Genomic DNA, 15,143 nt, shown 5'->3' with positions numbered 1-15,143 from the left:
GCCTCTGCCTCTCCCCGACCTCACTGCCCAGAGCCCCCCTAGATCCCCGTGGCGCCCGTGCCAGGCCCACCACCGGGCCATGACTGTGACTCGTGGCTGTGGCCGTGGGTCTGGGCCACCATACAGGGCCCTAGTGGGCCATCCCCTGGCCAAGCGGGGGTCAGCAGCTGCTCTTCCAGACACCCCTCTCCTCTGGCCTCGCCCCTGCCCTACTCCCTGCCCCAGCCCCAGGATGGAGCCCAAGTGGTTTACTCCTGACCCAGCCCTCAGCCCCTCTCTCAAAATCAGGCCTTCCCCTTTAATACGGTGAAAACCACGGTGAGAATTTTCCACAGGCCCTGCACGGAGAGAGAATGCACGGTGAGTGGCATTCCAGAGGGGAAGGGAGGTGGCCCAGGGCCCCGGGGGACAACAGGACAAGGATGCAGGGAGGGCACCTGACTGCTCAGGCAATGCCCCAGGAGGCCTTTCTGGTGACTCCTAGCTGCTCTCCTGGGATGGTCCCAGGAAAGGGAAAGGCAGCGCCAGGAGAGCCCCTTGGGGCAGCTGCAGCCCACCCCAGGGTCTTGGTAGGAACAAGAAAGGGTCACCTCTCCCAGCAGAGAGGATGCAGAAAGCACCCCCCTAGCCGATGCAGCAGCCCCAGCCCTCACCCAGGCCCCAGCAGGTACGTTCCTGCAGCCCCGTGAGGAACAAGCTCAGGGACCCCCTCCTGCCCCTGATCCCCAGGCCCCGATGCCCCACCATGGCCCTCGCCCCCAGGCTGCCTCCACAGGCACTCACTCACCGGTTCTGCCCTCGTGGTCTGAGCCGGGGCCTGCCCTGGAGGCCGCTGAGGGGGAACGGTGCCCCCCTGGAGCCTGGGTGTCCTCGAAGGCCCCCGCGGTCTGTGGAGCTGATCCCAGGGAAGTTGGTTCTTTTTGGCAGCACCTGGAGCAAAGGCCTGTTCCTAGTCCTCCTCGAGGGGCAGCTAAGACCCAGCCCGCAGTCCCTGCAACGCCCACCACCCCGGAGTGTGGGGTCCTGCAGGCTCAGGATGCCATTTGGGCCTAAAGGGTCCCTTGCCTTTGCCCACCATAGCTGTCATATGACACCCAGTCACAGCCAGCACCCCTGCAGAGGGGCTTCCCGCCCCGAGAGGGGACACTTCCCCACCATGTCACTGGCAGACCAAACCCAGCTTCAGGTCCCAGGGTCCTGCCACATCCTGTCCAGGCCCAGCCAAGCACTGTGCCTAAGACGCACTGTGCAGAGAGGAGCCAGCTGGGGCTGCTGTGTGTCCCAGGGCCAGTGGGCCAGCCCATCTGTGCTCATATTCCTGGACCTGGGGAGCACTGGCGCACCTTGATGACCCGGCCCCGGAAGAGGCTCTGGTCCAGCTCCACGGCGGCCTGCACGGAGCCCTTGGTGGCAAACTCTATGTAGGCGTAACTGAGGGGAGGGACGGGGAGGGATGAGGCTGGGCCCCGTCCGCACAGCCAGTGCCCCCGCCAGGCCCCGAACTGACCCCTTGGGGTGTCCAGAGAACTTGTCGCACAGGATGGTGACTCGGTGGACCTCCCCGCAGCCGCTGAAGTGGGCCTCCAGCTCCTCGGCAGAGCCCCCGTAGTCCACCTGGACCCAGGCCCAGACCCGCGTGTCAGGGAGACACCAGGCCCAGACCCGCGTGTCAGGGAGACGCCTGGCCCTGACTCGGGGCTTTCTTGGTAGAGGTGGGGAAAGAAACCCCAAGGCTGGGCCCCCGGGCGGGGACGGCCCCAGGCCTCCACCCCACACCCCTGCTGGGGATGGAGGGAAGAAAGGAAAGGAGGTCTCACATGGAGCGCTCCCTTCCGGAGGGCTGGAGCCTTTCAAAAAGCTTCTCGAAAGTGGAGATTTCATGTGCAATCCTGAATTCCAGCTCATGTTGAAAAACTGGAACATGTGCCCAGGCCAGTGTTTCCTCGAGGGGACAGGGCTGTCCCCAGTGTCAGACTCCCTTTCCCGCAAGCCTGGCCCAGGGCCGGGCACCAGACCCCCGGAAGAGATGGGGCCCCACTCGCTGCCTGCCCCCCCGGCCCCCGCCTGCCACTCACGTTGCCCACGTAGACAGATCTGTGGTCAGCCTCCACCTTCTCCTCGGGGGTCCCAGGGAGGGGGCAGCCTGCGGAGAACACAGCTCAGGCCCGAAGGCCCTTGGCTCCTTCCTCACTCCTCTCACGGGGAAGGTGGCCCAGGTTTGTAGGGAAGGTGACACCTTGGAGCCTGCCAGGCCCAACCCTCATGGAAACTCTGGGACCCTGGCTCAGTGGGGGGCGGCCTGGGCCCCTGGTTCCTACCCGTGGCCTCAGGGCTCAGCAGCTGCCCGGCCATGGTGCCCTCCTCTTCCTTGGCCTGGTGCTGCACTCCCGGAGGCTGTGGCAGCCCCTCCTCTTCCTCGGCCTGGCGCTGTGCTCCCAGAGACCATGGTGGCCCCTCGGCCTGCTCCATGGCGCACACCTTCATCTTGATGGCCTCCAGCTCCTGCCGACACATGGCGCTGAGTGGGGCAGGCAGCCTGCAGGCTGTGCTCGAGGAAGGTGGGTGTGTGGCCTGCCAGCTTCAGCAGAGGGTCACAGCCCCAAGGGGCAGCCCTTCTCTGGACAGGGACGCTCCTTCCTGGGGTGATGAACTCGCCCCTGCAGAGAAGCCCCCGAAACTGCACCTCAAGGGCCCTTCCCCAGGCCAGAGACGCCAGCTTGACTCCGCAGTCTGTGCTGCGGGGTCTCCTTGCCACCTTCGTCCAGGCAGGTGGGCAATGGCCCTCCCCTCCTAAGTCAGCTGCAGCCATTTGTCACCCAGACCCCGTGTCTCCGCCAGTCCCTGTGCCCCAGGTCCCCTGAGAGCCCCAGGGCCTCCACACAGCTGTTACCTGGTCAGGCACTGGGCACTCAGCCAGGTTCTCTTGCTCCAGCAGAGACAACAGGAAGCCTGCATCCCCATCCTGGTCTTCCTCTGCCTCCTCTTCCTCCTCCTTCCCTTCCCCACCCTCTGGCCCCAGAGTCTCCTTGGTCTCGTTCCAGGCCCCCCAGCCCTGGGCCTCTGGGTCTGAGGAGACCGTCTGGAGCCAGGCCTGAGTTGGGGGCGGAAAGAGCGAGCGGCTTGGGAAGGGCCACATGGTAGAAGGGCAGGAGGAAGGTGGGCCAGCGAGGCCTCCCCTCCGCTCCCCTCGCGTCCACACCTGCCCGGGCCCTCCTGGAGTTTGAAGCCCTCTCCTGAGGCCAGCTGCTCCCACTAGAGCATTTGCAAAGGCTGAGTGGGGGCTGAGCTTCCAGCCTTGGCTCCTGGCCCCGCCCCTTCCCTGTCACTGGGACAGATACCTCCAGGACACTCTCCCTGGAGGAAGGAGAGGCTGAGTTGAGTGGGGGTCACTGGTCTCTTCTGCTTCCGCCTGGCCATGCTGCGGCTCACTGGAGCCTTGGTCCATCACAGGGTTCACACCTCAGCAGCATCCACACGGCACGAACACGCAATCCAAGTGGGAACACAGGAGCGGTTGTTTCTGGTGCCAGGGTCCAAGCAGGCTGGGGAGGTGGCTTCCGACTAGGGGAGGCAGGGGCTGAGATGGTCCCAGGAGAGGGAAGGGTCTGAGCAGGGACGGAGGGCAGGTGCACGGGATGAGAGGGCCTAGGCAGGTCGGGGCGGGGTCCTGGGCCCAGAGGAGGGGCAGCAACCGCTGTCTCTGCATCCTGACCCCTGTGGAGTCCCAGGGACGCTGCCTCCCTAACCCTCATTCTGGGTCTTTTTTTTTTTTTTAGATGGGAGTCTTGCTTTTTTGCCAAGGCTGGAGTGCAATGGCACGATCTCAGCTCACTGCAACCTCTGCCTCCCAGGTTCAAGTGATTCTCCTGCCTCAGCCTCCCGAGTAGCTGAGATTACAGGCACCTGCCACCACACCCAGCTAATTTTTTTTTGTTTTGTATTTTTAGTAGAGATGGGGTTTCACCATGTTGCCCAGGCTGGTCTTGAACTCCTGACCTCAGATGATCTGCCCGACTCAGCCTCCCAAAGTGCTGGGATTACAGGCACGAGCCACTGTGCCTGGCCTGGGTCATCTTTTAGATGGGAGCCACTTCCACGAAGCCAGAAATCTTCTGCTGTGGGGTGGGGGTTCCGTGGGAGTGACGGTGTGAATTTCTGTGAGGTGGGGGTTCCTGTGGGGTGGGGTGGGGGTTCGGTGGGAGTGACGGCGTGAGTTCCTGTGGGGTGGGGGTTCGGTGGGAGTGACGGTGTGAGTTCCTGTGGGGTGGGGGCTCCATGGGGAGCGGCGGTGTGAGTTACTCTGAGGTGGGGGCTCTTTGGGAGTGGCGTGGGGCGTGGCGGTGTGAGTTCCTGTGAGGTGAGGACTCCGTGGATGTGACCCGCCTCTGCCTTCGCACCTCCCTCTCCACCTGCCAGCGCGGCTGCTGGGGACTGCTCTGGCCTCCGTCTCCAGTGATGCCGTCTCCCACCCAGTCTTGGGGCCAGGCAGTCATGCATGGCTCTTACGCCTGCCATTGGTGGTAGGGGACGGGGCTGCCCTGCACAGCTGCCACCCCCAGGCCGAGGCTGTCTTCTCTGTGACTGCACCCCGGTGTTCAGCCAGTGGGGCTGGGATTCCTGGGAATTTGGGACTGGGGAAGGAGAGAGAGACAGGGCATGGCCTAGGCTGGAGCTGCACTGCTGCACCGTGCACCCATCCACGCAGGGTGGCCCTTCCTCTACCTTGGGCTGGGGGCTAAGGGGGAGCAGGTGGTGACATGGAGGCCGCCACAGCCTGGGAACCAAGGCTCCTGCACCCACTCTGTTCTCACCTCTGTAAGCCAGATGGTGTCTGAGACGGGTCTCCATCAGTTAGAGGTTTATCTTGCCAAGGTTGAGGGTGCACCCAGGAAAAAGGACCACAAAGCCACAGGAAACATCTGCTTTTTCCAAAGCGGGTTTGGGGGCCGGGCGCGGGGGCTCACGCCTGTCATCCCAGCACTGTGGGAGGCCCAGGCAGGTGAATCACTTGACGTCAGGAGTTCAGAACCAGCCTGGCCAACATGGTGAAACCCCATCTCTACTAAAAGTACAAAAAAAAAAAAAAAATTAGTCAAGTGTAGTGGCGGCGCCTGTAATCTTAGCTACTCAGGAGGCTGAGGCAGGAGAATCGCTTGAACCTGGGAGGCAGAGGTTGCAGTGAGCTGAGATCATACCACTGCCCTCCAGCCTGGGCGACGGAGCAAGACTCTGTCTCAAAAACAAAAACAGAAAAAAACAAGAACAAAAAAACCCAAAGAGGGTTTGGAGACTCCTATATTTAAAGGGAAAGAGCGGGCAGGAGGGGAACATGGGAAGGAAAGAAAAGGGAGGGCGGATAAAAGAGTCAAGGTAGCCTTCCTCTGATGCTCTGATTGGCAGTCACCAGATGCACATTTTGAAATGTGGAAGGTGAGGGTAGAGGAGTGAATTACAGAGCCCCACGCTCAGCAACCCTGCGTTTCCAGAGAAGATAGAACTGCCACAGGGAACAGGAAGCCGGCAGGTTCACATTTGTCTCCGGTGAGTGGAGGGTGATGTTAGCTCTGTCCTTTGTCCCATAGCTGGAAGATAAGCTGGGGGATCACATTGTCTGGGTGGGATCCAGCAGAACTGTTTCAGAGCCAAGATCTCGGGGCCCACAGGGAATTTCCGTGTAAGCGCATCGTGGGGGGCCGGGCTCCTTCATCTTCGTAGCTGTCCATTCAGGAAGAAAATGGGAGGCAGGTGTGTGTGACTCGGCTCCCGGCTTGACTTTTCTCTTTGGCTTAGTGAGTTTTAGGGCCTGAAATTTTGTTTTCTTTTCACACCTCCAAGAGGCTGACTGAAGACCATGCTGCCCCCCAATCTGTCCACCACCCAGAGGATTTTCTGGGGCAGGCTCATGAGGTCGGGAGGAATGGGCCTTGTCTGGACCCGGCTTCCCCTCTACCTGGCTTCGCACAGCCACACACGTGTGCGTGGTCCCAGGACACTGTTCCCCCTGTGCACGGTGCCACCGTTTCCAGGAAGCCTGCCAGGCTGCTCCTCCTCCCTCGAGAGCCGCTGTCCTCACGCCTTACCTGCTGTCTGTCCAGTGTTGATGACTTGCCCAGTTCTCCCCTTAGAAACCAAAGCTCCTCAGGGGCAGAGCCCACGTCTGCACTAAGGACAGGCGTGCTGGCCAGGGCTGGCCAGACGAGGGTGGAGTGTGGCCTCGACCTGGGCTCCTCCTGTTGGGACAGGGCCCCCCGCCCCGTGTGTCTGTGCCTGTGTGGCGGAGGGTCTGCCAGCACCCGTGCCTCCACCTCCCTGTCAGAGGCAGGACTGCAGCCAGTTCTGTCCAAGACCAGAGCCTGCTGGACTCGGCCCAGGCCCTGACGCATGCCCCTCTGAGCTCGGGCCCCGGCCGTGGAAAACCTTGTCATCCTCACCCTGTCTGAGACTGCTGACACACCAGGCCCGGCCGGGGCTCCTGCCAGCTGCCTGGCAGGGGACAGACGGCTCCGACACTGGTCTTTCCAGTGACACTCTTCAAATATACCCTGTTCCAGAGCCGGGCCTGAGGATTCATGGCAGCCTGGCCCCAGGGGCACCAGCGCTCAGCCCAACTCCTATTCCGTACAGGATCTGCGTGTGCCCCAATGTGAGGGCCCCATGGGGATGGCTGAGAGGGGTGAGCTGTCCCTGCCTGCGCTGTCCACCTTCAGGTCCCCTGTGTCCCCTCAATTTTCATGTTTTTTTTTTTTGAGATGGAGTCTCACTCTGTTGCCCAGGCTGGAGTGCAGTGGCACGATCGCGGCTCACTAAAAGCTCCGCCTCCCGGGTTCACGCCATTCTCCTGCCTCAGCCTCCCGAGTAGCTGGGACTACAGTCACCTGCCACCACGTCTGGCTAATTTTTTGTATTTTTAGTAGAGACGGGGTTTCACCGGGTTAGCCAGGATGGTCCCGATCTCCTGACCTTGTGATCCGCCCGTCTCAGCCTCCCAAAGTGCTGGGATTACAGGCTTGAGCCACCACACCCGGCCTCATGTCTTTTTTTTTTTTGAGATGGAGTCTCACTCTGTTGCCTGGGCTGGAGTGCAGCGGCACAATCTCAGCTCACTGCAACCTCCACCTCCCAAGTTCAAGTGATTCTCCTGCCTCAGCCTCCCGAGTAGCTGGGATCACAGGCACCTGCCACCATGCCTGGCTGATTTTTTGTATTTTTAGAAGAGACGGGGTTTCTCCATATTGGCCAGGCTGGTCTTAAACTCCTGACCTCAGGCGATCCATCCCCCTCGGCCTCCCAAAGTGCTGGGATTACAGACATGAGCCACCATGCCCGGCCTCCTGTTTTGTCTGTGTCCCCCGAGGTCCTGTGTCCCCCATCGAGGTCGGAGGTGTCAAGGTCCCAGCCCCAGCACTGTCAGAAGTGGGGCTTCTCAGGCAGGGGTTCCAGTCTTGGAATCCTCAGGACCATCTCCCAGGGGTAAGGTTGTCGGGACCCCCCAAATGTCCCCTTTGCAGGCTCAGCTGTTGCCAGCCCTGCAAGAGCCCTCGTGGCTGGAGGCTGCCGCTCCTCCCCGCCCGTGTGCTCCCGCCCCGCCTCTTCCCCGTCGCCCCAGCCCCACGTCACACACTGGCCTGTTCGTCCCTGCAGTGTGTGTGCTGCGTGGGGAGGCCCGGTCCCTGCAGGGCACGGAGAAGCCCCAGCAGGTATTTAGTGAATTCACAGGTGAGACGAGGCTCAGCCGAAGCCTCCTGGGATCCACGGAGACTAACAGCCAGGCAACAGTGAACGTTCGCTTTATTACATGGACACGGCGCTAACCGGACCATTGTGTCTCACAGCGTCCACAGGCCAAACCCACAGTGCATCAGACGGGGTGGCGGGGGTCACCTTGCAGCCCTGCACAGGCTGCAGATCCAGGGCATGGGCTTCTCACAACTACAGAAAACAACCCAACGCTCAGTCCAGCTCCTTTGCGGGAGTCAGAAAAAGAGGAGAAGGAAGTAGAGAGTGAGTCCCCTCCCCACCAGGCTGCACGTGGCTGTGCCCCGGCCCGGTCCTCACCGGCCCGAGCCCCTTGGCTCTGGCAGATGGGGTTGGGGAGGTGACAGATGGCCTGGCCGGGCTCCCCGCCCCATCCAGGTGGGGACAAGGGAGGCCTGTTGCCATCATTCATGTATTTCTTCTTTTTTTTTTTTTTGAGGCAGAGTCTCGCTGTGTTTCCCAGACTGGAGTGTAGCGGCTTGATCTCCACTCACTGCAAGCTCCGCCTCCCGGGTTCACAACATTCTTCTGCCTCAGCCTCCCGTGTAGCTGGGACTACAGGCGCCCGCCACCAAGCCTGGCTAATTTTTGTATTTTTAGTAGAGACGGGGTTTCACCGTGTTAGCCAGGATGGTCTCGATCTCCTGACCTTGTGATCCGCCTGTCTCGGCCTCCCAAAGTGCTGGGATTACAGGCGTGAGCCACCGCGCCCGGCCTCATGTATTTCAAAAGCAGGCTTCACTCTGGCTACTGACACTGACTTTCCGTTCCTCGGGGTCTTTGGGAAGCTACTTGGGGCTTGGCTGGATTGAAACATAAAGAACAGAAAGTGTCCAAAATGGAGTTTCCTAGAACTTTGGGAAAACAGAGCAGGGGTTGTCAGCAGCACGCTCGCCTTCTCTCTGAAGTGTGCACGGGCGCCAGTGGACCTGTGGGAAACCAGCCCCATGGACTCCCCGCCTCCTCACTGTCTTCCTCTCCAGCCAGCACGCTCATCATCCAGGGCTGTGGCCCCAGCCCCATTTTAGAGAGTGCCCCCTCAGTGTGGGAGCTTGCAGGGCAGTGAAGGAGGAAATGGGCCCCTGGGACTCGGGGATGCAGGGCAAGGAGACTGCAGAGGATCCTGGGGAGCACCCACCACTCCTGGCAGAATTCATCCAGGCAGGTCTGTTCCCAGAAGTCCCCAGTCTCAGGCGGTAAGGACTCAACTCTTAGCCAGGAAATGGGATGGGAGCCTGGCACCTGTGAGTACCCCCCGAGGAGTGGGGCTCCAAGAGTGCTGGGGGCTCGGGGAGGCTGTATGGGGCCACCCTCCTCTCCTAAGGACACCCCCTCCAGGCACTGACCCCTGGAAACAAGGAGTGAGAGAGGGCAGCCCACCCCCCAGCGTCGCGGCTCTGCCAGGGAACGTGCTCACCCTGGCGCCCTGGTCGGGGACCCTAGGCACGTGTACGGGCCACCACCCAGTGTGTGCTCCTGGCCCCCGGCCACCCACCTCAAGCTCCAGGTGGCCCCGACTGGCCAGAGCTGTTGCAAGATGCTGGTCCCACCTGCTCACAGCACCTGTAGCAGAATTTTATCTGCCCCTGGAAGTGTCTCGAGCAGTCCTGGACTGGGCTGGGTATGGGAGGGGCTGCCGCCCACCAACAGGTTCCCTTAGGGCAGCAGCTGAGGTCACTGGCACACAGCAGGGGGCAGCTGGTGCCCTCGGGTCCGTGGGTGGAGAGGGTGGGGTGGGATGGAGGGACGGCTGTGTGGATGGCCACAGGACATGCAAGGGGGGCGCGTGGGGGTGGTTTGGGGTTTGGGGAAGAGGCTCTGAAGAGCGTCTGTCTTGACGGTGGCTGGTGGGAGGACGGCTTGGCAGGCTGCATCTCTGGCCAGTGATCTGTGAACTTGTGGAGGTGGCAGCCGGGCAGGGGGCAGAGACAGGGCAGAGATGGGGCGATCTCCCCAGTCCAGGTGTGGCCCCTCCCTGCCCAGACCCTATGTCCAGACCACCCTCTGCCTGGCAGAAGAGAGGCAGATGCCCGCAGGTGCAGAGTGCAGGTCAGAACCATGGGCACGGGTGTTCACGGCCACCAAGGGGAAACACAAAATGCCGCCTGTCCTTGTCCCCACCCCAGAGCTATGGGTTCCACTTGGTTTGCCGTGAGGTCTTTGGCCACCAGGGCCTGGGCATATGAGCTTCAGAAAGGCGGGCCCCTGAAGCATCGGAGGGGACCCCAGAGCCTCCCCGGGCAGGAGCTGCCTTACTTCATGTGACCCGGCCAACACCCGCCCAGGGGGCCCTGACACAGCGCACCCAGGACATCCCCCTCTTGTCTCCAGGCCTCAGTTTGCCCAGCCGTCCTGATTCCATGGGGCTGTCGGCCGTGGGGCTCCATCTGCCTGATCTCTGGCCAGGTCCTCACGCCAGCTTGTGCACTCGCGCCGGGGGTGGCTTGGTGCATGGTGGGGGGCTACGTGGGGCAGATGGCATTCATCCTTGGCTCAAGGGCTGACCCCTTCCTGAGAGCTGGGGTGGGAGGGCCTGTCCCACCCTGAGCCTTGTGGTCTGGCCCCTGGAGGCTGCTGGCCAGACTGATGCAGCCAGCTGGTGAGCGTGCTGCTATCCCTGTGTGTCCCCAAAGAAGGATTGAGGGAGATGAGGGAAAGAAAGGAGGCTTTCGCCCACAAAGTAAACTAGTGTCTCCTTCACGCTCCCCACCAGTCCTGACCCCAGGGACCTGAGTAACCAGGGAAACTGCCCATGGGTCCCCTTGCCACAGGGCTCAGTGCCAGAGAAGCTGCCCATGAGTCCCCTTGCCCTTGCCCCAGGGCTCGGTGCCAGGGAAGTTGCCCATGGGTCCCCTTGCCCCGGGGCTCGGTACCAGGGAAGCTGCCCATGGGTCCCCTTGCCACCGGTTCACCTGCACAGCCTTGGACCACATAGCCTTGGAGGGCCTGACTCAATTTACCCCACAGCCCCGTGCCCGTTTCCTGTTCCCTAGAGCCTTTGATCACCACAGCCAACTGCCCTGCCCACGTGGAAGGGCACTGCAGTGTGGGTGGGGACAAGATGGAGCCCCAGTGGGAGAGAGATGAGAAGAGTCCCAGGACGCCTATCTCCGGGGGAGGGAGGTCCCCTTCGTGGGCACAGGTGTGTCCGCTGCCACCGCCGCTGTGTGGGTTCGGAGCTGGAGAACCGCAGCCCTGGAAGGAGAGCCGGGCTTCTGCCCCTTTAACACGGAGCCCAAATCCCAGACTGGTCCTTGCTTCTCTGAAACCCACGAAAGCAAACCTCAGGGAGTTTGCTGGGCCTGTCACTGAGGAGTGCAGGTGGTGCTGGGGCCAGGGCACTGTCTGGAGGACACACTCGATCTATCTCGACTTTCAGAACGAGGTTTCTGTTGTCAGGCTTGGTTCCAGACAGGACCTGGCTGGGGTGACCCGATGGGATCCATCCTGACGATGCTCAGAGAAGGAACTTTTACCACCGTGAGGAACCACCAGCAGGTAAACCGCTCCTCCCCTCAGGGCCACAGCTCAGACTCCTTTGAAAATCTGTTTCCTACACTTCGCAAACTCCCACATTTCTCTTAACTTTTTCTTTTTTATTTGGCAAACATCTCTTCTTTATTACCATCATGAATATTATTTGGACCTCTGCAAAGACTATATACATTCACATTAACGTACACTCTCGGCTTCGGGCCTCTCGTGGGCCGTTCACGGCCGCTTCAGTAGCTGGGTCACTCCGGTATTGCACTGAGTTCCTGGAACTCCTGATAGCCACGCACACAGATGCCAGGGCGTAGGCCGCGCCTGCTGTTGTGTCCTTGCACTCGGTGCAAGCATGAATTTCTTTATCCCTTTATTTCCTTCTTGAAATCGCGGAGGGAGCTGAGAGGAATGGAGGGAGGATGGGCAGGGCTGGAAGGTGGGAGGGAGCATGTCTGATAGAAAACGTCACCGAGACACACCCCAGGGCCAGAGGCAAATGCATCTGAGGGGTGGCAGGGCAGGAGCACCAGGGCTATGTACATGGTCAGGGTCTTTCCTGGGGAGGACGCAGAGGGCTGCTTTTGTTTGTAGTTTTTTTGTTTTGTTTTTCTGCAAAAGTTTGGAAGAAAGGGGAGTAGCTGCAGTGAGACGCTGGGGTTGGGGCGATGGGGCCGAGAGAGGTTGGAGGGCGCAGAGAGGAGAGAGGTAGAGGAGGACAGGCTGGCTGAGAAGCCGTGTTTCAGGGAGCCCTGCTGGCTCTGCGTGCTTGAAAAGCAGTCGAGAATCAACCCAAAAGATTATCACAGTTTTGTTTCGGAATTATGCTCTCTCTGGGAAGAAAACTTTAGCACTTTTTTTCCACAAGTGGAAAAAAATGAAGTATGAAAAGTCACAGGGGGCGTGAGGACAGACGGCGTGTCCTTCCCTACACACATGGAGACGCAGGCCGCGGCGACGGCACACAGACCACGCACACGCGGCGGACGCACCAATGCCTACGCGGAAGGGAACAAAACTCGTTTCTCACTGGGCACCAACCCTCTGCACCCCAATATCCCGACACCCACAAACAAAACCAGGACAGAAGAGAAAAAGACCCACATCCAAACAAACCCAGGGGCAAGTAAAACAGTGAAAAACATACTTTGGCAGTGACAAATTTTGGATTTTGATTTCTTGTGTTTGCTTTTTTGGATTTCCTTTGGAGCAGAGGTGTGTCCGGTATCCTTGGCTGGCTAGCTAGCAAGGTAGTTCACAAGTATGCTTCCTTTGCTTTTTTAAAAAAACTTTTTGGATTTTTACTTAAAGCCAAAGAGTTTAACATTACAGGAAAAAAAAAATCTGAAACTAAAAATGCTTCTTGAGTCAGAAGTTGAAATCTTTCCTCCCGTCTTCGCCAATCAGCCTCACGCCCCTGGGGGAGGGGCACAGCTGGGTTCAGATCTCTGGCTATAAAATCACAGTTTTCTTTCTCCCTTTTTAATCAGGAGGGGGAGAACCCCCAGAGTTTTCTTTGTCCATTTCTGAGTAGCTCTTTTGCCAACAAACAAAACCCCCCAAAATTCTTTGCTGAAAATATAAGCCACCAATTAGATTTTTTCATTGAAGAGAAAGTGTGTGATAGTCATAGAGAGAGAGAGAGAGAGAGAGGATAGAGAAGACAGAGAGGGAGAGGCAGAGAGAGAGGAAAAGAGAGAGAGGTGGGCAGAGCTGCCGCGCCCGCGGCATCCGCTCTGCTGTCTAAAGCTCATTGAGGCTTCTGAGGATGCTTGAAGAGAGGTTGTCAAGAGGTCTCTGCGCAGAATCATTAGGTAGCTGAGGCAGGTGCATTGAATGCGGTTTTGTTGGTTCTGTGTCTTCTTTTGGAGAGGGGCAGTAGCAGCAGTGACTCTAATTGGTCGGCTTCCCCAGGCCAGGCAGGGCACAGTGTCTGGCCGGCCGGGCGTCAGAGGCCACAGCATCCGGCGGGCCTGGAGCTGGGTGGGGTTGGCACGGTGCTGTATCCAGCAGGCCGGGGGCTGGTGGGGTCAGCGGGGCACGGCGTCCAGCGGGCCAGGCGGGCTGGGGGAGCCGGGGCGAGAAGGCCCCGCAGAGCCGGCTTCGCTGGGGCTGGCAGCACCCACAGGCAGGGAGGGGCCCAGGCCGTGGGCGGCTTCGGGCGGTCCAGGCACCGGGTCGGCCACCACGGCCGCAGGGCCCTGCAGGCTCTGGCCACACACGTGGTGGTGCTTCTCCCAGTCCCGATGCTGGCAGAAGGACCCGCAGTAGCGTGCCGCATTGCAGCCGCTGCACGTTTCACTGGCTTTCCGTCCACAGTTCCAGCAGCTCTGGGTTGGGGCAGAGGGGCCAGTCAGGGCTGGGTCCGGTCACCCGAATCCCCAACACATGCTCCAGCCAAGCCACTCAGACCCAGCACGTCATCAACAGGTGAGAAGAGAGAAACTCTAAAGCCCCGCAGCCCTCGGGCCATTCCCCAGATACAGCCGCTCACTGGGCCATTTTGGGGGACAGCGTCCTACTACTGTGCCTCACACTCCAGCTCACCCAGACAGGTTTGTGCTGTGCTAACTGAACGATGACCCCTGCCTCCTCTCCGGGAAGCCCTCCTGAGCTCACCAGGCTCCAAAACCGAAGGGTATGGCCCCAGCATAATTGAGGCCACTGAGATCTCACCATCTGCCTCTGCTGCATCCCCCCACCCGTCTCCCTCCCCACCTCTGCCCCATCCCCTGCCTCTGCTGCATCCCCCCTACCCGTCTCCCTCCCCACCTCTGCCCCATCCCCCGCCTCTGCTGCACCCCCCCCCACCTCTGCCCCCACCCTGTGGTGGGTTCTGCTCCCTTCCTGTAGGGTGAGTTGTGCCCCAGGCATCCCTGTGGGCAGAGGGGGTCACGGATGCCACACAAAGCCTAAGCATGTTTCTTCTTGGGGCTGGGCTGGATCTCACAGAGACGGCTGAGTTGTGGGGTGGGAAGCCCAACCTGCCCCAGGGGAGAAGCCCAGGTCCCTCTTTGGCCTCCAAAGCCTCTGGTGCCACCTCCCACCCCACCTCCTACCCCACCTCCCCTCACTGCCACAGCAGCAGCAGCCTTCCTGTGGACCGGGCACTGCCAGGCACGGTCCCCACTCCAGGCCCTGGCTCCTGCCGGTCCCTCCGCTGGGCCTGCGCCCCCGATGCCTGGTGGCCAGCTTAATCCCTCCCGGCCTCTGCTCAGGTGTCACCTGCCATGAGGCCTCCACGGCCCCACTCCCCACACACTTCCGCCCCCCGAAACGGCCTGCCCGCCTCACTTCTGCCCACATTCCTCGCTTCTGCTTTTGGTGTTTCCTTCTCTGTGCCCACTCAAGTGCCAGCTCTGTGAGAGTTTTGCCCGTGGTGTTCTAGCTTCTCCCCAGCCAAGAGCATGTGTGGAAAGGGCTGGTGCAGAGACCCCTGCATCGATGGGGCTCCATCTTCTCCCACCCCGGGGCTGGCCCAGGCACAGATGCACACAGGGGCTTTGGACAGAGATCTGCCCTGTCTCAAGGGACAGTCCTGGGGCTCCCCTGGAAAGGGTCTCTCCCTCTCCCCTCTTTGTGGACAAGGCAGAAAAGGGTCGCAGAGGGTCCCTGCCCCCACCTGCCTCCCAGGTGCACAGGCACAAGCAAGGTAACTCTCAGGCCTGCCGTGTGCACCGGGAGGGAGCTGGGCGCCTCGGACGCCACCTGGGGCCCTCGCAGCTCTCCTGGATCCTCCTGCTCTCACAGGCTAAAGAACAGGGGTTTCTGGCCAGGCACGGCGGCTTACGCTTGTCATCCCAGCACTTTGGGAGGCCGAGGCGGGTGGATCATCTGAGGTCAGGAGTTCGAGACCAGCCTGGCCAACATGGCAAAACCCCGTCTCTACTAAAAATACAAAAATT

At 60.6% G+C, this 15,143-nt stretch overlaps 2 protein-coding genes across 2 annotated transcripts in view; both read right to left on the bottom strand.

Moving 5' to 3' along the window:
• Positions 1–751: 751 nt before the first annotated feature.
• Positions 752–3,748, bottom strand: PABPN1L (PABPN1 like, cytoplasmic). The gene is made up of 6 exons (XM_021931585.2): positions 2,891–3,748; positions 2,319–2,502; positions 2,076–2,143; positions 1,508–1,614; positions 1,344–1,431; positions 752–930 (listed from the first exon to the last, which is right to left on the bottom strand). Exons 1-6 carry the CDS (start codon positions 3,134–3,136, stop codon positions 784–786), a joined length of 840 nt encoding a protein of 279 aa, XP_021787277.2. The 5' UTR covers positions 3,137–3,748; the 3' UTR covers positions 752–783.
• A 7,582-nt stretch (positions 3,749–11,330) lies between these two features.
• CBFA2T3 (CBFA2/RUNX1 partner transcriptional co-repressor 3) overlaps positions 11,331–15,143 on the bottom strand; it is a 64,926-nt gene continuing 61,113 nt past the window's right edge. Inside the window, 1 exon segment of the mRNA XM_031658029.1 lies at positions 11,331–13,568. Coding sequence (XP_031513889.1) covers positions 13,269–13,568 — 300 coding nt within the window. The 3' untranslated portion in view covers positions 11,331–13,268.

The sequence above is a fragment of the Papio anubis genome, chromosome 18 (genome assembly GCF_008728515.1).
Source record: "Papio anubis isolate 15944 chromosome 18, Panubis1.0, whole genome shotgun sequence".
Taxonomy (NCBI): Eukaryota; Metazoa; Chordata; class Mammalia; order Primates; family Cercopithecidae; genus Papio; species Papio anubis.
This window is presented reverse-complemented; position numbering and strand designations above follow the sequence as displayed.